General features: G+C 31.6%; 2 protein-coding genes across 5 annotated transcripts; both read right to left on the reverse strand.

The window, feature by feature from the left end:
• Positions 1 to 6,507: 6,507 nt before the first annotated feature.
• LOC137836838 (uncharacterized) lies at positions 6,508 to 9,245 on the reverse strand. 3 transcript variants are annotated; one of them, XM_090301396.1, is made up of 4 exons: positions 8,967 to 9,245; positions 8,469 to 8,535; positions 7,303 to 7,446; positions 6,508 to 7,080 (listed from the first exon to the last, which is right to left on the reverse strand). In XM_090301396.1, exons 1-4 carry the CDS (start codon positions 9,015 to 9,017, stop codon positions 6,614 to 6,616), a joined length of 729 nt encoding a protein of 242 aa, XP_090157522.1. In that variant the 5' UTR covers positions 9,018 to 9,245; the 3' UTR covers positions 6,508 to 6,613. The 3 variants fall into 3 exon arrangements, with proteins under 3 accessions (XP_090157522.1, XP_090157523.1, XP_068501699.1); XM_090301397.1 differs by lacking the exon at positions 7,303 to 7,446; XM_068645598.2 differs by having other exon boundaries at positions 6,508 to 7,446.
• A 1,379-nt stretch (positions 9,246 to 10,624) lies between these two features.
• On the reverse strand, positions 10,625 to 22,258 carry SNL2 (SIN3-like 2). Of its 2 annotated transcripts, none has more exons than XM_068645601.2 (23): positions 21,886 to 22,258; positions 21,679 to 21,760; positions 20,922 to 21,131; positions 20,638 to 20,818; positions 20,464 to 20,562; positions 20,166 to 20,342; positions 19,801 to 20,083; positions 18,920 to 19,056; positions 16,532 to 16,607; positions 16,411 to 16,440; positions 15,996 to 16,189; positions 15,749 to 15,903; positions 15,411 to 15,538; positions 15,033 to 15,287; positions 13,595 to 14,263; positions 13,398 to 13,480; positions 12,593 to 13,213; positions 12,413 to 12,510; positions 12,193 to 12,331; positions 11,967 to 12,119; positions 11,699 to 11,862; positions 11,420 to 11,531; positions 10,625 to 11,065 (listed from the first exon to the last, which is right to left on the reverse strand). In XM_068645601.2, the coding sequence occupies exons 2-23, from the start codon at positions 21,756 to 21,758 to the stop codon at positions 10,931 to 10,933; spliced, it is 4,179 nt and encodes a 1,392-aa protein (XP_068501702.2). In that variant the 5' UTR covers positions 21,759 to 21,760; positions 21,886 to 22,258; the 3' UTR covers positions 10,625 to 10,930. The 2 variants fall into 2 exon arrangements, with proteins under 2 accessions (XP_068501702.2, XP_068501704.2); XM_068645603.2 differs by having other exon boundaries at positions 20,169 to 20,342; positions 21,886 to 22,203.
• Positions 22,259 to 22,703: the final 445 nt, after the last annotated feature.

Raw genomic sequence — 22,703 nt, forward strand, 5'->3', positions numbered from 1 at the left:
GGAACTCAGGAACTGAAACGCGTTTGTGAGTAATATTTTTTGGTGAATAAGCGCGTTTTTTTATGATTTCGTGCGACCGAGTTAATTGAGTTCTACAAGGAACCTTCCTATTATGTGTTTCTTGTGTGTGTGTTTTGAATTATTCTATGATTGAAAAGAAAAACATTCGTTTAACCTTGGATGCTAAAACGTTTCTACTTTTTGAGTGAAAAACAATAACTGGTTTCACTTTCGGTTTGGTTCATAATGCGGGTTTTGTTTTTCACCAAAACAGTGTAACTTTTTTACAAATTACCATTTTTGGTATTTTTTTATTTATGAAAATGGATAAATCGTAAATTATGTGAAGACTTTAGGTTGAAAAAAGAATCTAGTTGTATCCTACTAGTACGCACGATTTTGTTAATTTTATTACACAGAAATCGTATGATAATGTAATTAATTTTAAGCAAAATTATACATAACTTGTATGACTTAGTATGAAACAATACAACTGAAATGAAGTCATACAGTTCAATGTAAAATAACCTATAAGGCTCAGATACGCAAAATAACCTATAAGACTAGATACGTATCTTAAATAGTGTGTATGTATCGAACATCGACTCTCGTAAGACATGTATAGATGAAATGTTAAATTCAAAAAATATTTATTTGATTTCTAACAATTTTAACACGGTTCTAACACAATTTAAAAAAAAATACATTAATTTTTAAAAAACTCAAATTTATGGTATAAATTTTTAATATAATTATAAAATAAAAAACAAATCCTTTTAAATCAATAATAAAAAAATATCTTTTTGCTAAAAAAAACTTAAACAATTTTTATTATCAATTTATATAATTTATAACTATATAATATATACATCCATGTCCTATATTTTAAAAATTATATAATTTTTTTTATAAATATCCATCTCATATCAATATTCGTGTCAATACTTATAAAAAAAAATAACAGTTGAAATCACTTCACCTATTCAACTTCACATATATTATTTTACATATTAGAATAGAATTATTATTTTTACATTTTTTTTATCAGCATTATTTTACATATTAGAAAACAATTGTACGGATCATGTACAATTTCAATTCTAACGTAACCCATATAATATATAATATACGTCCACATAATATATATCTTACCCTTTTTTTTTTACCCAAATCGTAACTTACAAAAGAAATTACACTACTTTTCTTGGAAAAAAAGAAGTTCGTAATGCATTGAAGTCAGATAGCACTGTGACCACGTGCTTTGATTTTTCATTACACTTTATTTATTAATTTATAGAATTCGTATCTAATTTAATATTCTTTGTCGGATACAAGGAACGTGTCTAAGTTCAAAAATATTTTTGTTAGAGAAATTTCAAATTTCATTCGCCATCTTCACGTTTTTAAGAATTTAATCCTAAGTATAATGCCTGAGAAACTCAATGATTCATGCACATCTACAAAGAAGAACATTCTTAAGGTCTTAATCTTAAATAACAGTTCTTACTTATAAAATGTTTTTAATTGGTTTTTCAATGAATGTTTAATTTTTAACTATTAAAATAATATATCACCCTTTCTTGTCTCCTTCCATGCCAGTTTCCAATGCAACAAAACGCGTTTTATTATTTTATATTACACTTTTCTAGAATTTAAGTATAATTTCATGGCACAAAAAAAAATGTCAAAAGTCAAAGTATAACGGTCAACGATGTACAAACCTTAGTATTTGTCTGACTAATCTTACATATATTTCGGTGTGCTTCGTGCTTGTGCTTTAATCACATATTAAAAAAATGTAAGTAGTATTCTTTTATATATAATGTTATTATTATTTTTGTATGGGTATAAGTATATCAGTGTGCTAATAGGATTATAACAAGTAGTTAATATTACACTTAAAATATTATTATACGATAAAGTGTTTTTTTAATTGAGGTATAATTATCTTTTTGGTTTCAATATTAAGATATAGTGGTTTTTAAAAGATTTAATTTAATCGTAAGTTTTTTTTTTTTAAATATGTGATTTGATCTCTTCTATTAAATTGCATGAACGTATTAACGGGTATTAACGGGTGATTATGTGACACACAATGTGACATATTTATAAATAAATGGACTTCGTATATAATCTAAGGGAGATTTGGAGTTAGTGGTGGAGATTGTGAATAGTTTACTCAATGTTCTACAATATTCAAAATTAAATTTTTAGTGTTCTACAATACTCCAAAATCAAATTATCAATGTTTCACAATGCCAAAAATCAATTCTCAATGTTCTACCTCTAATATTCCCAGAAGCTCCTTTAGCAACCTCTCGATGACGATCTTGTCATCAAAGAGAGGGTTTGTAAAACAACGTTAAGGAGTCGAAAACGACAAATGGAGATGAAAAATGTGAAAAAGGAGAAAAGTAGCGATGAGGACACAAGAAAGAGAGAAATGAAAGAGTGAATTTGAAGGTTAGAAATAGCATCAAAATCTTGGAAAAAAAAGGTAATGAATTTTGTGAACCCTAAATCCAAATCCAAATTATTATAATTATTATTAAATTTGATGAAAAGGTTACCAAATTGCATATTTTTTTTTAAAAAAAAACTTAATACGAAATTGATTTTTTTTTAAATCATTAGACCAAATTAACTATGGACTCTAAATATTGAAACCAAAATGATAATTATGAAAAAATAAAATATAATGTATAAATTATTTAAATTTATAATAATATAGAATTATAAATTTTAAACTCAATATAATACAAGTATTTAACTAGTATTAAAAAAAGATCTGAATTGCAATTTTTTCTTCTTCTTTAATTTCGAATTCGTGATTTTGATTCTTCTATTTTTTTTCGATTTTAGTTGTTCAATTTTAGCAAATCGCTATTTATTTGATTTATTTAATTTTAAATATTAGATTTAATATACCCATTTAAAGTACTACTAAAAAATAATTTAATTCATTAAAATATAAATAAAATAAAAAATGTAGACAAAATTTGGCTCAATTCCCTATCTAGCACCATTTACACTTTTATTTCCCTATCTAGCACCTCTTTGTTTTTATTTCCCTATCTAGCACCCTTTTGTTTTTATTTTCCTATCTAGCATCCTTTTATTTTTTATTTCCCTATCTAGCATCATTTAAAAAATAAATAAATAAATAATAAATTAATTTCTTTTTGATAATTTTAATTTTTGAATATATTAAAAAATAAGTATTTTTAATGTTTAAAATAGTTAGAAATATAATTAATGAATAAATAAAAATAAAAAAGTAATAAATTAAAAATGTTTAGTTTAAATTTTTTTTTAAGAATGAAGAAAATAAAAAATTAAACTCTACAACAACATAAAAGTTGAATCTATAAACATAAATTAGTATTTATTTTTATTATTATTGATGATGTAATCATGTTAATTTCAAGTAAAAAAATACAGGACATAATTATAAAAAAATCAAAGTCAAATAGTATGAATTAATATTGAACGCACAAATAATATTGAAGTGTCTATCTACCCTAAATGCAAAATCCTAAAAAAAAAGTAATGCAATTGTTACACTTAATGCTTAAAAATGAGAACAAAAAAATGTAAAAATAAATAAATATAGAAAATAAAAACAGCAACATTGCAACAGATCTTTCATGTTATGGAAGACTATTTGATGGAACTAAAAAATGAAGAGTATTGGCCTACATACACACTGGTCAAATACTATGCCTAAGTTCCGATATGAAAATAACCTTAAAGGGAAGACCTAAGTCAAGTCGAATAAGGACTGATATGAACATAAAGAGAACAACATGATCAAACAAAAGAATGTTCATATTGTCAAACACATGACACAAAAAAAGAACATGTTCCAATATTATTGAATTGTGCACTTCTCGTCATTAATTATGTTTCATTTTGCACAAACTATTAATTGTACCATTGAAGAAAATATTAAATAAATGATCATCTTTCATTTATTTTTCTTTTTATGATCAACATCTACTTATTTAGTATCGTCTTATATCTCTTATCTTTATCTTGTTTGGTTTTATATTTTTTTTTATATCTTGTATATTTATCTTATTTTGTTTTGCCTTTATTTTATATCTTATATGTTTTTAGTTATTTATTTTTTCTGCCATTGTTTATTTATTTTTGTTTTTATTTTATTATTGTTGTTTTTATTTTCTATACTTATTTATCTTTTGCATTTTTTCTTCTCATTTTTAAGCATTAAGTGTAGCATTTGCATTAGTTTTTTTTTAGGAATTTGCATTTAGGGTAGACACCTCAATATTATTTGTGTGTCCACTATTAATTAATACTAATTGACTTTGGTTTTTTTATAATTATGTTCTATATTTTTTATTTGAAATTAACATGATTACATCATCAATAATAATAATAAAAATAGATAATAACTTATGTTTATAGATTCAACTTTTATGTTGTTGTAGGGTTTAATTTCTTATTTTCTTCATTCTTAAAAAATAATTTTAAACTAAACATTTTTAATTTATTACTTTTTTATTTTTATTTTGTAAAAACTCATTTCTTTATTCATTAATTATATTTCTAACTATTTTAAACATTAAAAATACTTATTTTTTAATGCATTCAAAATTAAAATTATCAAAAAGAAATTAATTTATTATTTATTTATTTATTTTTGAAATGATGCTAGATAGGGAAATAAAAAATAAAAGGGTGCTAGATAAGGAAATAAAAACAAAAGAGTGTTAGATAGGAAAATAAAAACAAAAGGGTGCTAGTTAGGGAAATAAAAATGTAAATGGTGCTAGATTGGGAATTTACCCACAAAATTTAGGATTTCTCAAAACTGTGAAATTTCTATATATGAAAACTAAAATTAGGAAACAAAAGTAGGACATCAAAATCATAGATAAAAATGAAAAGAAAACTGAAAATGTAATTTCACTAATAATGTTTGTTGGATCCTCATAATACATGAACTTCAGTAAAGAGTGAAAATATAGTTTATTCTTTAACTAATATTTTTGAAAAAATTGCAGTTGGAACATGGAATTTCTATCTAAAACTATGGTAATAGAAAGATTAACTTTCATGGTAGGTCTTAAACCATGATTAAATGTTTTAATTACATGATTTTTGAAATTTAGTCAAGAGATATATTAGACTAATCTGAATTGGAATAAAATTTTTCATATAAAACTTTATAATAAGACACCATAAAACTAAAAATCTTTAATTTTAAAATTAAATATGTTTTTCGTTTTCCTATTATAATACAAAATTATTTTTTGTTTCCTTTTTAAACTTTAGATCATCCTTTACAAAAATGAACATTAGTTTACAATCAATAATAACAAATTTTGAAATTAAAAAAGAAAAAAAATTAAAAATCATTTCACATAAAAAAAAATCATTTCACATAAAAAAGACTTATTCTAATTATTTTCATACTACACACATCTGGATGATTTAAAATTTGAACTAGGAACGAAAACCAATTCCGCATTATAATACATGAACGAAAAACTTATTTAACCCTTAGTTTTATTATTATTTGAAATACTCTTAAGCTCTATTGTAATTTAATATTTGAAGTGGACAAATTCTTTTCCATCAAGATGTTACTAACATAAAATGTTTATTGATTTTATTGATAATTAAATATATATATATATATTATATATATATATATATATATATATATATATATATATATATATAACTTGGTTAGTTGCAAAAACTTTTTGTGCTGAGTCAATATCTAACTCCACATACATAGCAAAAAATTATAGACAACACTAACAACCCAGTTTCTTGAATTGAACAAAATATTGGTCCTACTATAGGTTTCTCTATCAACATTGTTTGACCACAAAAAGTTGTTTTTATTAGCTAATGTTACTTCAATATATAGAACAAATGTTCACCTATAAAAATTAGCAATTGAAATAGCCATGATGTCAAACAATGGTTATTAGGTATATAACATGCACTTCCTAAACTAGTTTAATATGTCATTACTTCACTGATAAGAATTTGCATCAAGAAAATGTTTTGGAAGCAATAAATTGTGTTAGCTTATTCTCTTGCATATAAGTTTTTCTATTCAATTTTTTTAAGGTGGTAGATAAATTGCAATAGTAAAGAAAAATATTTCAGAGAACAATGTTTCCAATGTCAAATGTTCCTCCAATTCAGATTATATCCTACCAATCTGCATTGGCACAAAAACTAAGAATCAACAATAGCCTTCACATAAAGTGGATAAAAGAAACAACATTCAGTTTTATTTTTCATATAAGTTGAAGTTGAGTATAGAGCACACTACAACTACATAAGAAAAAATCATTCAAATTTCAATCTTCAAAGTTAACTTGTTTTATTTTTTCACAATAACATTCAGTTTCCTGCATTAGCATATGAAAAAAAACAATGGTAATGCAAATCAAACTTACCAAAGGTCTAAGTTGTTTATCTGATTGGTCTAAACCTCTACCTATCACTATACTCATACTCTTGATGAAACTTGATCTACTAAATTTGATCTTATAAATCAAGTGATAGGTGAAAGATAACATTTACATGATGTTTTCCAGAAGAAGAAAAAACTGTCATCTAGGACCTAGCACCCTGTACTCATACTGAAAGATTGAGCAAAGTGGAAAGACTTGACTCCTATGTTGAATCCAACACTCCCATCTACATGATCATATGGTTTTCTGCAGCCCGGACACCGGCCGTCTGATTCGAGGATCTTTTTGTGACAAAATAGGCAGAGATGAAATCCACAAGAACAAGGAAGAAAACTTGAGTCTGTCATGTCAAAATCCTCATAACATATGGGACACTGAGGAGGTTGTGACATTATTGTTTGCCATGCACAAGGTACAGTTTTGTGGTTACCATGCCAGTTTGAGTTTAACAGAGAACTATGTTGCTTTGAGAGGTTTGGCAAACACTGAGGACGAAGAGCATCGTCAGGTTTCCAGGCTCGACGGCTTGGATGTGATTCAGGAACTCCTGATTTGAACTCTGGTTTTGAGAAATCTTCTCTGAGATTCTTGGCAGCCTCTTGAACTGGAGAAGACTCTGAAACCACAGAACACAGATTATCATTTGCATATAAAGCATCAGCAACAACCTCCCAGTCATCAAGGCATTCATCCACTTCTTTGTCACTGACATTCCCTGAGAAACAAGCACTCATGCTGCTGCTGCTGCTGCTACTACTTCCGGAGAAATCACTCCCTGACTCATCAAGATCAAAACTATTTTGAATGGAGTTATTTATAATGGATCCTGAATAATTACCCTGGATGCAAGAACCTTCAATATCCTCTCCTCTTTTCCTCCCATTTTCCTTTGATGATGATCTATTCTCCTCACTGGCAATGTTCTTAGATGAAGGACAATGATCAACCCTTCCATTTGAGTCAACATCACTTCCTTTTTTGACTAACACAAAACAATGTAACAGTAACAGACAAACAATAAAATTTAGTAACTTTCAGTTTCAAACAATTGATTAATTATTGTTTCTACCTTCTTTTAAGTTAAAATATAATACAATGAACATTCTTACACCCCTTTGATGAATAAAATCCAGTCTTGTGTAATTAGAGAAAAATACTGTAGCTTTACTTTGTTTTTAGATTTTACATACTCATACTCATAGTGAAATACGAAACATGGTCACATGATGCTTCACTTCAACCAGCCCTGCCAAAACTAATCATGCCAAGCTATGAAGATCCTCTCAGTTTGAAGGCTACAATTTAAAAGTGCATACAAAGAAGATTTATATTATCCGTGTGTAATTACATTTAAAAAATTGTAACCTTGAAGGTTGATATGGCAAGAAAGTTGATGGAAATGAAATATAACACTATCCATGTATCTTCACCTCACAAGTTAAGCTACATGGTAGCAAAATGCAGGAAAAGTTTGTATAATTTCATGGAACCTCTATAAAAAATGGAACATGTCTAAGTCTTATTAAAAGTACTTTGGTGATATTTTTAAACAATTCAGGACATTTGCACACAACTACAAAAGTCTTATCCCACTAGGTGAATTTTTCTTTTTGTATCAAATCTTAATTGCATGTTTTTATTAAAGTTGGAAGAGAAAAAAAAGGTACTTTCCAAACTTATCCCAAGTGTTACGTTGAGTTCCAAGGGTTTGGAAATTGGAACAGATTATGAAACCATAGATGGAACCAATAAAGTAAAGACCAAAGAGGCAGCAAGCAAAACAGACAAAGGATGTCATTTGAGGAGAATTAACAGAAAGAAAGGAATCTCCAAATTGATTCTATCTGTATAAAAATTGTTTAGACATTCAGCATTCATGGTTTGGTAAAAAGGGAAAAAACCAATGCTGTAGAATTCAATATCAATGATGGACTAATGAAGAACATGAAAACATCATATATTAGATGAACAATTTACAGGTGAAAATGAAGATCATAGAGGTACCTCGAGAGAGCCATTGTTCACGCCGAACATCAAGCTTGATTTGCTTCAGTTTCGCGGACCCATTTGTCTGAACAATCACAGTGCCATAAACCAACAAAAAATGGAAATAAAACAAAAAATCACAAAACCATGATAAAAAAATGAAAATTTCAAAAGCAGAAAAAGAAAGAAAAATTGCTACCCTTTGATACCATTTGTCTGAACATTCACAACGCAAAAAGCCAATGCAATGGGAAAATTAAATTTTTCCAAAACCATCATAAAAAAAGATTTTTTTCCCCAAAAACTAGAAAAAATGAATGAATTAATTGCTACCCTTTTGATACCCAACAAAAAGAGAATGCAATGCAATGTATTATGTCTCAATGCCTTCATGGGTTAAAAAAAAATCACATCTTTAACCCAACAGGTTAAAAAATATTAGGTGAGAAAATAGTTTGAAGAAAGAGATTGAAAAAATATAGAGAAATGGGATAGTCAGAGAGGAATGAAGGTTACCCTTTTCTTCTTGGTGGAGAGAGATGGATCTGATATGGAAGCAGAAGCCATTGAAATGAATGAGATAGATTGTGATAAAAGGAAGGAGAGAGCGAGAGAGAGAGAGAGAGAGAGAGAGAGGGAGAAAAGGTGAGGAAGATAGGGAGGGAGTGGAAGTTACAAAGTGATGGTTTGATATTTTCAATTCCTGTGTTTGCAACAACGTGGCTGAGTTATTACCATAACCTCCATATAACATAACATTACAACTTTGGTAGTAACAAAAACATTAGAACTTTGTTCTTGTTAAAAAAAAAACAGTACAACTTTGATTTTGTGCTGTTTAAGGTTCTTTTGGGCAAAATTTAGCAACTAAGTTCCTATTTGACAATAGGTAATCAGATGACAGATAATTTAGTTGATAAACAGATAATATACTCTTGATAGAAGCTGATCTTATAACTATAAATTAATAGTGGATAAATTAGCTGATTGAAATTTAGAAATATGATAATTAAATATTGTTTTTTTTTATCCAATATCAGCCTATTCTAATCAATAACCAAGTGTAATAATTATAATAATGTAAAATCTTTCCGTCACTATTTTTTTTTAAGTGTCAACATTTTGTGTAATTGGGATCTACTGTTTTTAGCTAAACCAAATATCTATATTTAAGTTCCAAATGATAATTATCTATAAAAAAAAATATTGTGAGAGCCTTAAAAATTAAGTAGTTCTTCCTCCAAAGAGCAATAGAAATAATTAATTTTCTTAAATTTTTAAAATAATATTATCAGTGTACCAAACTTATCCTGATTATTAAGGTTTAAAATTCTTTTTCATTATTTATTTTTTTAAGACACGCATATTCATACTACTTAATAGTGGTAAATAAAATTTAATGTTTGAAAGAAATAGTGAAATATCTTCTAAAAGAGTCGAGTTTTTTTCTAAATTATATTTTAATGAAGTTATATTTTTAAAGTATGTATTGTGAAATTCTGATTCAAAAAATTACGATATAGATAAAATTAGTGGTCACCGTAAAAAGTAGTGATTCGTTTCACTTGCTATTGAACGTGATAAATTTTTAATGAATATTTACATTAATAAATTAATCTTAAATAAATTTTATTTTCAATATTTAATATTCTTTTATAAAATTAAGTACTTAATAAATTAAATATTTTAATTTAATTATTTGTTTTTATCTGTCTGCATCAATTCTATTGTTTATGTTCGGTTACCAATACTGGTTACAGACGACATTGTTCTCAGTTACAAATAAACCTATTGATTTGATATAGTAAAGAAAATAAAATAAAGAATAAAAAATTTAAAAGCATTATCATGATAAAATAATTATATTTTCTTCATACAGATAACAAATAATTCGTGTTTGATTTTTGTCTTTCCACAGTATTTTCTATAGATACCATAAAATCTTGTTAAAGACTCACTTCAAATTTTAAAAACGACAAGGCCAACTACAAAGGTTTGATTGAAAGGTGTTGGTCTCCATTTTGTAGTCTTGTCCAAGACAAAATGTCACAATTTTATTCTCCAACAATGAAGAATTGGTGTTAGAAAACAAAAGTACAAACACATTTTGAGGCTAACATAGCAAAACAACAAGAACAAGAACATGAAAAAGAGAAGAGTATGAAGTATAAAGGTAGGGCCAAGTAAGTGTTGCAACTAATGAACAATTTGGTAAACAAATATTCTACAGATATATAGCAAACTATTTACAAAGGAGGGCACATGCATGAGACCTCATAAACATATTACACATCTCATCGATATTCCCCTTCCTCACTTACATGTGAAAATTCAAGTACCTATGATGACAACAGATAAAATTGTGAACCCAAAGGGTTCCTAGGTTGCTTCACCCAGACTCTTATAAACATCAAATTATGTGTCTCCTCAGCTGTTTTTCAATGGAGATGTTAGAGAGCAAATATTCATGAAGATATAAATTATGAGCATGCCAACAATTTGCGGAATCTTTCCTCTCTATCCCTACGAAACTGGGAGGTTCTGGTCCCTGCCGGCGTTCGTCTCTTCTTTCTCGGCCGGAAGAAGAAATCTTGTGTGTCAAGAACATAAGAAATCTGCAGATGAAAATTGCCAATAAGCAAAAACAAAACATTGTTCTAACCATTGGTTTCAAAGAAATTACAAAGCAGAAGAAAAAATTCAATAGCCTTGTCAATGTGTGGTGCTTTGAGTGCCACACTAGACACACAACATTCTTAAATCCACACCATTGTTTTTATAATTGCAGCACAACCACACTGCAACACTAACTACAGTTTAAATCCTTGGTGAAAGAAAGAGGGCATATCTATATCATTATCAAGAGAGAGAAGATGACAATAAATGAGGAAAGATTATGTCCATGACATTGTAATATAGCAGTAATCTGCAAAAACGGAAAAAGAAAAAAGCATTAAAAGGCAGCATACCTTGGATGAGTTGCAAGCTATCTTGCATTCCAATCCATTAATTACTTTAACACCTTCCATGGCAGAGCATATAGCAGAAAGCTCATCTAAGTTTCCATATTTGCGTTTGTTTCTGCATATATCAAAATAAGAAGCAGAAACTGTTACCTAGTTGAAAAGGTAGGCAATATTTCCATGTCGCCTAAAGATTACTCATGCTTACATAACAAATACCACAATTATCATTACATAAAAGATAAAAGCACTAAACCAAAAAGATTAATCTTGGTGAATCTGTACCTGTGCAGTATGATGCCATGGGGTTCCTTTTTGCCGGGAAAGACAGACAGAAAATCATTGTGCAGATAAAAGGAGAAATTCGGATCAATAGAAACGGCAAACAATTCAGGCTTTTCATTCATATTGTCCATAAACTGGATGGATAATCGTGAGGGGCTAGAGGACTGCAATAAGATGACAAAGGAAATTAATATTAACCTCAAGAACTCAAGCTCCTGTTAACAAAGCTGACTTTTTTTTGGTTTTAGACTTGGGCACAAGGACCTACACATTGTATCCGATATATATTATCCTCATGAAGGATGACATGAGCATTTGCATGATATACAGAATCATTTAACTTCCCAGGCTTCCGAGACTTTTCATATTCATATAATTGGAGAAGCTTACTGTCCACATCATCTGTTGCGACAGTTTGAAGCTGCAGAAAAGGGAAATTACCTTCAAAGGGGAACAAGTCAAAAGCAAGTAGAAAATAAGATAAGGCAATATACCTGTCTAACCAATTTGTATATTAACTTGTCCAAGGTGAATAACACGTATGACTGGTTCCCGATAATTGCTCGGCATTCATCTTCAAACTTTGCATTTTCAGCAGATCCATCAAGCAAGTTGTACAATGCATTCATAAATCTAAGAGTACAAACAATTAGCCAGTGAACACTCATTTGGGGGGTGGGGGGCTGATACTTCAAATAGGTTGTGAAAATTTACCTTGAATAAGGATCTGGTAAACTAGCATCTTTTGTTTTCCATTTTATTTCTGCATTCATTGAATTTGTTTTCGCCGATAAGATCCTCTCGTAAAGAGTCTGCCAAGTTCAAAAAGAGCTTATGACATCCACCAAGGAAGATATTTCAACATCAAACACCAGAAAAAAGCATTATCCTTACTTGATGAAGTCTAAAAAGCACATAGAAGTCGTCATTTCCATAGAACACCCTTGAGTCCTTCATTTCTTCAACAAATGAAACTGCTGATACATGCTTTGTGAGAGGTTTCACAGATGAAAGGAACCTCTCTGACAATGGCAAAGATGTGCCATCTCCCCCAGCTTGTGCATCACCAATCCCCTCAGCTTCACCTTCACTCTCAGCCTTACCATCAACATCATCTTGTTCTATGTCTTCCTCCTCTTCATGATCTTCCCGAAAGCATTCATCACCAGCAGATTCACTGCCTGAGACATCTTCACCAGCTTCAGAAACATTTTCACTATCCTCATCGTCAGCATCTGCATCATTGTCACCTCCAGCCTCAGGACAACATTCATCCTCTCCATTTCTAGACTGATATTTCCTTCTTTCAGTGTTGTGTTTTGATTTAGCCATTGACTGCACATTTGAATCTCCATAGGCAACAAAGTTATCCTCCTCTGAGTCACCATTTGGTGATAATTCTCCCTCTTCCTTTTCAATTTTGCAAGGTCCAGCAGATTCATCATGAGTTTTAACTTTACTGCTCTCACTTAAAACACCATTGGCCACAGGAACAGGAGTTGCCATGTCAGATCCCTGAAATACAAAAATAAACAGAGAGACATACATAATCAATTAGAGAAAAATAAAATAAAAATCCCTTGGTTTCAGAAAAGGTAGAAAGAAAATGGGAAAAAAAGAAAGAGAAAGCAAATATATCAAAACTGATTAAGTGTTACTTCTAAAGCAAGCTAAATCTGCCTCAATTGAGAAGCCATACCTCCACCAATGGTACATTGACAACCTGAGACTTGGCTACAGAATCATCAACATCAGTAGGTCGTGAGGGAGTAAGGGCACGGGCTAGAAAAATAAACAAGTTTAGGATTCTTACAACCATAACATAAAATAAAACAGAAATGAAAAAGAATTGAATTGAGTTAAAACAGAATCGATTTTACAAGTCTGTATGCATACCTGGTGATACATCTAAGCTGGTTCTGTTCAGGCTGTTTTCTCCTCTAATTGCAATTGATACACTGTTTTTAGCTCCTTGATCATCAGAGGTAAATGGTTTGCTAAATCCGGATGCTTTATCATTGCATTCTACATTTTTCAGTCCCTTATCCATTAATGGATCATCTCTACAACCATGTTCACCACCAACAGATCCATTTTCTTTATCATTGGTTGCTATACTAGTCCGGTGAACATTCTTTGTTTCAGTTAGTCTACCATCAGCTTCATTCTTATCAGATTTTGGTAACCTTGAATTCATTGAAAGAGAGTCTCCATGAGGGCTTCTGTCACCTCCTATGCCTGGTACACCAAAATTGCGAACATTGTGCCCAGTTTTTCTATCCTCTGCCCTTTCTATTGCATGAGACTGGGAAGGAACACCAAGCATTGGCTCCAAGAAGGTACTCCAGAGCCTCATAATTTTATGTAACAACTCTTTACTTGAGAATAACTCCTCACATGAATAACGAACAAGTTTATACAGGTCTTCATGAATCCCAGCAGCATCAGAATATTCAAATTCCAGATGAGGAATTAGAGGCTGTTTATTTCCAGCCGCGATAGACTGAATAATATCATCTTCTTTCTGCTGTTTTTCTTTAATTTCTTTAATCTCAGCAACCAAGGCTGTATAATGTCAAACATAGAATCTTAGAACTGACTAAAAAGATAACACTGAAACACGCAATGATGTGTACATATTTAAAAAAAGCCCGATAAGAATAATTTATAACCCATTTATTTAAAAACTGTGAGATCTGCAACAACAAACATAACTGCTTGATATGCCTGGAGGTAATTAGATGTTTTCCAAGAAGTATATTCTCAGTATGATACAGCCATGGGCTACAGTTATACGCACTCTATGTATCTCTTACTTTCCCAGATTTAGTGTTTCTAATTTAACACAGTTTCAAAAAACATTAAGCAGAAGGCTCTATTCCAAGCCAAAGTTGAAGAGTAGATGATCTAAAAGTCCATTTTAGAATCCATTTTGCACTTCCTATATAAGCACTTAATCCATGGGTATGCCAACGGTTAGCTTCAAAAATATTGATCATTTATATACAGCAGTCAGTGTCACAATATTGGTCATTGTAGCCATAAGTGTAGGTAATTTGGATTTAAGAATTACAAGTACTTTTTGTCACGCATATGCCATAGGTAGCTCTAAAATATCTATTGTTCATACCCAGTACACACATTATGTCATGGCAGACTTCGTAGCTACAGAACCAACCATTGTATAGTCAGTGCTTGAACTAAAATGTAAAAAATTGCCTAACTGACCCATGTAACTTTTAATTCAAATTGTTAATTGTTCATGGAGCTCCTGGCAAGTCAAAATAATCAAATCCACACAAAATATAACAGAAAGAAAAGCAAATAAACTTACATTTTGTGCTCAAATTCTTTGAATCTTGCTGTTTGAAATAGAAGCTGCGGTGATCCAGTGATTTGTAGTGATTTTTAGCATAAATTTCAGCCCATACTTTATTGAAATCAGAACGGCACCTACTCCACTCCTCTTGCTTCTGCTTCAGTCGAGTCAATATTACAGGAAGGGCATGGGTTGGGTTTTTACGCAATATGTCTATAACGTCAAGACCATGATCACCATACAATCGTTCAATGCACCTTAAATTTAGAACTGCAAATCGTATCCTCAGACAAAATCAATTCATAAAGGTCTAATCATTGAAAAATAGTAATTATATATATAGATAAATTACAATTTTATAATATTTTAGATTGAGGTTATTCTGACACATACCAGTAAAGTGCTCTTCAATACGGTTCATAGTCTCCACACTGATTTTATTTTCATTAATGTTATTATACAATTCCTCTGCTCGTTTAGCAGCTGAACTCACAGACTCTAATAACATGTCCAGCTCATATCTACATTAGAAATAAAAAATTTATCATCATCCCATGATTCATAGACATCTTTCACAAAATAATAACTCCAAAATGAACACTGCAACCAGGATGCAGGAGAGATAACGGAAACAAATAAAATTTGTTGGATCCCGGGAAAGGAATATAAAAAACTAATGAGCTTAACCAAATTAAGAGGTAAACAAAAACAAAAATCTGCACAAGTTTTACCTGTCATCTTCACATCTGAACAAGCTTTCTTCATACTGATTTCTGCGCATATGTTTGAAAGAGTAATCCTCACTTCCAGAAGTCACAGATACCCAGTGGTCATTCAATACTTGAGCGCCAAGCTCAGATCTCTGACTGGCTGTAGGAATTGGATACTGCAAAAAAGTGAGGGGGGAAACTGAGTTATAGAACATAATACACAATCAACAAAGCCAACAAGAAAATAAATCAAATAGAAGTTATATACATCTGCAGGCAAAAGCCGGTAGCTGGGAGTACAACGTTTGCAGTCACTAAGGTCAAGTTCTTGAATGGATTTTCCCATGTATTTCTCCTTGTATCTTTCCTTCTCTTTAGCCCCATCCATATCACGCTTGTGCTCTCTGTCTTTGTCCTCCAACTTTGATGGTCTTGCTAAATGAACATCAGTAGATAGTGACTCTGAAATCAACATACTCGCAACATCAATATTGACCATTAATATGTGGCAATAAACACCCCGCCCCCACTAAAATATTCAGGATAATTCATCATTTGCTTTCAAATCTGAATGTTTTCTTAAAAGAAGACAATGGTGATTCAGTTCTCCTCAAAATATGAAAAAATGAAAAAAAAAATGCATAAACATAAGGAGGATAAGATATATTTGTATATTAACATACTTTTACTCATGACACCAGCAAGGAATCCATCTGCAAAAACAAAATGATCTCAAGGATTGAGAAAATACAATAATAATATTAAGAGGAAGAAAAAGGAAAGAAAAATTTGGAAAACAATTACCAATATTTTCACAACGCTCCAGGAAATCATTGAATTCGTCCATAAGATCTGAATGCTTTCCAAGCAAATCAGTTACCTAGAATGTAAATTTTGAAATGATATACATTAAGACAAGAATAGGCAACAAAAGCTTATAAGAAAGCATATGAGAGCTTGTGAAAAAATCTTGCCAACTAGATCTCCTCATCTTTTAGGCAAGTGAACAAAAACTAAGTGGTGAAAGGGGCAAAAAGCTAAGAATATGAAAATGATTTCTGCATATTGTATTTCTGATGCAATCATACAAAATGAATTGATTATGTATTCTGCATGCAACAAAAAATATACAGTGCTTCTATTAGGAACAAATAATTTAAATGTGAAAGAAAATAATTTTTTATTGAACAGGATAAAAAGAACAATAAAGAGAGCACTTCTCCACCAATGATTTCCCTTCACAAAGAGTTAATGCTCAATCTACAAAAGAACACATATCCTCCCTTTCAACTTACATCCTCCTATTTATTTAACTCATTAACCCCTACCTAGCATCCTAATTGTACTATTAACTAACTCCCAATTTCTTATATGTGATTGTGTCCTCCACCATGATGTTTTGCTTCTATTGATCTCTTTTATTCCTCAATCTTCTTGATATGAGAGGTATGTGTCTGTATCCTTTCCTCATCTTTCATGTTTTTCTCTTCAAGAATGATGTTTTGACTCTTCAATATTTTGTGTTGTTTCTTCTTGCAAGAATGATGCTGAGCGGCACACAAATTGATTTCCTCCCACACAACCACGTCCATTTTAATTTCTCATTTTTGTTGACCAAATTTTCCCCACTATCTAAAAACAGCTTCCCTTTCTTGAATTCAAGAAGTAATTCTATGATTTGACTCATGTCTAGCAAACTCAATTTTTTAAGCATCTTCTCAAGTTCGTTGGCCCATTACTCCAAAGTGCACACTTGATTCTCCGTCGTGCAACTCAAAATCCAGAAAACCGGGCCAATCTCTCAAGAACCAAAAATTGAAATGGGAAAGGAAAAAATGATTGAATAGGATGAGAAGAGCACTCACTCCGCCAATGGTTTCCCTTTCACACTTAGCTAATGATCAATCTACATATATCCATTCCCCTTACATCCTTCTATTTATTTAACACATTAAACCTTTGACTAACTGATCAATATCCTAAATGTATCAACCAACCCCCCCCTCCAAATAGTCCTAACCAATGTTGTCAAACTCGTAAGAGGATCAAAAAGAAGATAAAAGATCGTAACTCGACTCGTAAGAGTTACTAACCGTGTTACGATATATATTTATAGATAAATTAAAGAAAAGATTAGAAATCTGATGTGAATTAAAATTATTGGAAACTTATAATATTTTAAATTGGCCAAGTAAGGCCCAAATAAATTTAGGGTTTAAAATTAATATTGTTGTTCACTTCCTCTTGCGGCTGCAAAATACTTCTCCAATAACTTAATTTGAATTAGGAATTTGAATTAGGGTTAGCAATAGGCTGGATATTAAAAATGGGCCAAGGCCCAAATGTTTGAACTAGGTTTAGGGTTTATTTTGGGCAGCAGCCCTTCACTTCCATGCGCCGCACACCGTCCCCTTTAATCTCTTCATTTTCCGCCACTGTCACAGCCTCACCGGAGTGCATCACTGCCACCTCCACCGCACAAGACCATCGAAGCCACCGCTGCAAAACCTCATTCTCTGCGTTGGAGCAACCAAGTTCCATTTTTTTTTGGCCAAAAATGGCCGCGCACGAGTCATGATCGACACCAATCCACTGACCTGCGCAGTGCCTCGCTCCGATCCGCTGGCCGAGTCACCTCGACTGGCCCTCCAAACTCACTAACTCGTGCGCGCATGCGAGTAAACTTGTGATCTTGACCACACTGGTCCTAACAGTTTCTGATACAATCATTTTGTATTCTGTCATGAAACCTGCATTTTTCGGTGACCAAAAACCTTCATAGTAAAGCCTTTTCATTTTCTTTTCGGCTAAATCCTCCATGTCAATAATGGCAAAAAATAAATAACAACATGATTTGAGGAAGCTTATACATCAGTAAAAATATGAATAACAACTAAACGTCTGAAACAGCAGCATATACCATCAGTCAAAGCATTGAATTTGAACGTCTAACATGAGAACTGAAAAGCATATTTTAAATTGTCTTCTAGAATTCTCAGCCAAACTAACACCAAATAGCCCTCATACTTCAATTAATGAAACATTATGAAATTCCTAAATAAATAGTGAAAGTAACATAACTAAAATAATTCAATGTCAGCAAGAGTACCCAAAATGAAGTATACGAGTAAAAGCAGACAGATGTCTTCTTGCATGACTTTTTAAGTATGTGACTCAGAAGCAAGCACATACCAAATTTTGCAAATCATTCCTTTTAATTATTCCATTGCTGAAAATATGAAGGCACTTCAGGAATGTTTGGTAATCATCAGAACTGCTCAATTTCTCCTTAACTTTCTCACAGAAACTGAATGCTTGACTATACATGCCTGGCATGAATAAAAAATAAACAAACAAATAACATTAGGTTAGGAAACTACAGGTCAATATGATCATCCAGTCCTATTCATCATCCCCAAATCTATTTAAAATCGAAGAGAAGAAAAACTAGTAATCAAGGAAGATACCATCAGGACATATAAATTCTAAGAAAGGAACTATAAGAACTCAACTCAATTGGTGATGAATGATTAAATTTAACATGCTTATGAATTTTTTAAACTGTGTGCACACTAGGTTTAGCCTGATTTGAAGAAATAATCACTTATTTTTACTTACCTTCCTGCAAGAACTTTAGAAAAAATAAGCAGTTACTTCCCCAGACTTAAGGCTTTTCAAACATGCACTAAATATTATATTACAACACTGCACACATTGGTCAACTCTAAGATCCAATTATTTTAGCAATGCTTATACAACCGATTTTAAATAACTACACTGGTTTACTCTGTATTTACAGTTGAATGTTTGACACCAAAGAAAAGTCATTATATTTTCCTATCCTCCTTTATTTTCTTAATGGCAGTTTGCTTCAATATTGTGCCAATTATTACACTATTTAAATAGATAAAAGTCTGCAGCACATCGAAAACCAGATATCTTACTGTCAAGCTAAATTAACACTACGAATCTAAAACCTAAGAAACATATAGATTTTCACAAAGCATAACATTATTGCTTACCCTTTAAGGTATCTTTGTCATCCTAAGAAGGAAAGGCAGAAGCTTACTTACTCTTTAAGGTATCTTTGTCTTCATAAGAAGGAAAGTCAGAAGCCATTCCAAAACCTTCAGCCTTCTTGACAGATTTCTTTTTGTCCGGAAAGCGTTGCAAGTTCAAATCCCTGCTGTTATCAAGATCTTGTTCTCTCTCTTCCTGATCACGCATTCTCCTATCCCTATTTTCTCGCTTCCTCTCCTTGTGTATGTTCAACATTGTTTTGTCATCATCCATCTCAGGACGTTCAGCACTCATATCATGATCATGGGAAGGAAGTCTGTCTCTTCGATAGCGTTGCTGTAGAAAGAAGTTCACAAGCCAATCATTAAAAAATGCAGTTTGCAAGATTCACATATAAGTGGAATAGGAACAATCTTACTGCCTTGTCTGGTGGCATTTGGCGCATCATTGGGGCTGTAGAACTCCACTCATTAAAGCGCTGCAATGAATTTCGACTATATGGAGCATGCTGTGTGGAAGGTGCAGCAGAAGTATCTGGTAAGAATCTAGTGAACTCCTCTAGCAAATCTCGATGGTCCTTGAAGAGGGTAGCAACCTAGAAAAAGTGTTTAAAGGAAAAAAAGAGTGTAAATTTCGAACCAAACAATATATTAAAGAGAAAGAGAACAAGGAAAACAACATCAAAGTGCCCCCCAGAAAAGGACAAAACATATTACCTCACTGTAAACCTCGCCAATGTCCTTGTGCTCTTTGCGATACATGTTTAAAATGTCCAAGAATGATTTGTAGACATGCTCATCACTTTGGAACCGCTTCTGTAAAAGAAAAAACATATTGATTACGGCTAGGAATCAACTATATCATTAAAACCACCAGAAAAACTCATTCACCTTTATCTTGTTCACAAAACTGATTGCTTCTTCAAATTCAACTGTTTTCTTTGGAGGAGCCTCATCCTCGTCAAGTGTTATCTCATAACCTTTTGGCAGGAATGTGTTAAATCCAAAAATCAAATTGTTGTGCCCTTTGAACAATTCCTTCACCCTTGCTATGACACCAGCAGTGTCAGTCCTGGAAAGAACCAAAATAAAGATTGAGATAAATAGTCTCTTGATGTACTGCATTTCAAAATCATGATATAGTGCAAAGACTAAAGAGTGGAGCAAAAATCTACCTTTGAGCTTTGAAATCTTTCATGACCTCAAGGAACATGTCGTACTTCTCTCTTTGGTCCTGAAACATGTCTTTGACTTCCTTCAAATAGGATAAGGCATCATTGGTAGTCAGTTTCTGTGAAGTAGTTGCTCCCCCACCAACACCACCTCCATTGCTACCTCCCCCACCCCCTCCCCCTCCACTTCCAGGGACTTGATTTTGTCCATAGCTTCAAGCACAGAACACAAACTCACTTTTAGATACTCATAATATCAACAATCACAGCATGCTAATCTCTACAAGATATCAAACATTCCACATGTTGAACGTCCACATTATCCGAAGTTTATGATATCTCATTCCTCAGGTTGAAACAAGAGAACCCATATATCCATTCATCTTTTAAGTTAAAAATGAGGTAATTTACAATTGCAACACTGCTCATAATACTTGCCTCATAAGATTCACACATAGAACTTTAACAAAACAATTTGTTTCAGCAATACCCTAACTACCACACCCCATTTCTTGTAATCCATGATTCCACAAGATAACCCATTCCAAATTCAATTCAGGTTAAATTAAACACAACCCTAGTAAACTCTACAACAATTCAACCACACAAGTGAAAACACAAACTTAACAACAAGCCCCACGTTCCACTTTCGCAGCACGAAATAGGACAAACTACCAATTCCAGAGGGATAAACACAAAATTGACAAACACACAAAAAATAGGGCAAGGAATTGGAAAAAGGAAAAAGGAAGAAACATACGAATCAGCACGCGACGAAGAAAAGGGGCGTTTGAATTGAGAGGCAGAGGCTGAGTATATATCATCCCTTGCCCTCTTCATCCCTGCAAAATCAAAACCAATCCAATTAAAACATGAACCAAAATAAAGCACGGTCCTTGGAACAAAACAATTTGAATTGAGCAAAAACAAAGAGGACCCAGAAGGTGAAAGGGGAAAAATATTGAACCTTACGAGTTTCCCAGATTTTTTTTCCCTGGGAAAGTTGCTGGGAAACAAGTGGAGTCGATCTCCGAGGGAAAAGAGAAAGAAAATCACTGAAGGAGTTTGATCAGACAAAAAAAAAGGTTCGGTTGGGTGTATCTGTGTTCCTCTATTGCGTTAAGTTAGAACAAGAATTGAGAAAAAAACACACATAGAGAGAATGAGAAGAAGCGAACTCTGAAAACTAAAAACTCAAACTCAAAATTTGTGAGTCAGAAGACAAAAAAATAAAATAACATTCGGAATAGAAAATATATGAAACGAAATGGTGATTTATGTGAAGACTGAGGTAAGTGTTCGTGTTTTATGTTGTTATTATTCCAATTGTTGGAGCCTCCTTCATTGTTTTCAGTTTTTTTTTTGGTCTTATTTTGGGTTGATCCAAGCCCATGGTTTTTTCTTCTTCACCTTTCCGGTTTTGGAAATTACTTCCGTCACCCAATCAAATTTCAACTTACACCCAATTTTTATACAAAATGACAAAACTACCCTTAATTAAAAGATTAAAATACATTCTACATTTCACTTTCCGAACACAATTCCAAATTTATATTTCAGAAATATTTTCTGATTTTTTCCAAAATATACTTCTGAATTATTTTTTAAAATATAATTTTTTATTCTGGAATTGCAAAATGAGATTTTGATTTTCTAATTTTATTCTGAAATCACATTTTCCAAACACAAAAAATCTATTCCAAATTTATTTTTTCACAATGTATTTCTCAATGTTTTAATGTTTCAATATCTCAAACATCTAATAAATAAAGAAAAAAATTAAAT

This window comes from Phaseolus vulgaris, chromosome 4 (assembly GCF_051622355.1).
Source record: "Phaseolus vulgaris cultivar YP4 chromosome 4, ASM5162235v1, whole genome shotgun sequence".
Taxonomy (NCBI): Eukaryota; Viridiplantae; Streptophyta; class Magnoliopsida; order Fabales; family Fabaceae; genus Phaseolus; species Phaseolus vulgaris.

Bases quoted from the DNA above. Each gene is read 5' to 3' on its own strand.
- LOC137836838 (XM_068645598.2), bottom strand. From the start codon at position 9,017: ATGGCTTCTGCTTCCATATCAGATCCATCTCTCTCCACCAAGAAGAAA. The intron at 8,536-8,966 runs GTAACCTTCATT...GTGATTGTTCAG, and splicing joins TCTCCACCAAGAAGAAAAGG to ACAAATGGGTCCGCGAAACT. The intron at 7,447-8,468 runs GTACCTCTATGA...GTTTTGTGTTAG, and splicing joins TGAACAATGGCTCTCTCGAG to TCAAAAAAGGAAGTGATGTT.
- SNL2 (XM_068645601.2), bottom strand. From the start codon at position 21,758: ATGAAGAGGGCAAGGGATGATATATACTCAGCCTCTGCCTCTCAATTC. The intron at 14,264-15,032 runs GTAAGTTTATTT...GACATTATACAG, and splicing joins AAAGAATTTGAGCACAAAAT to CCTTGGTTGCTGAGATTAAA. The intron at 12,332-12,412 runs GTAAATTTTCAC...TTGTACTCTTAG, and splicing joins TTACCAGATCCTTATTCAAG to ATTTATGAATGCATTGTACA.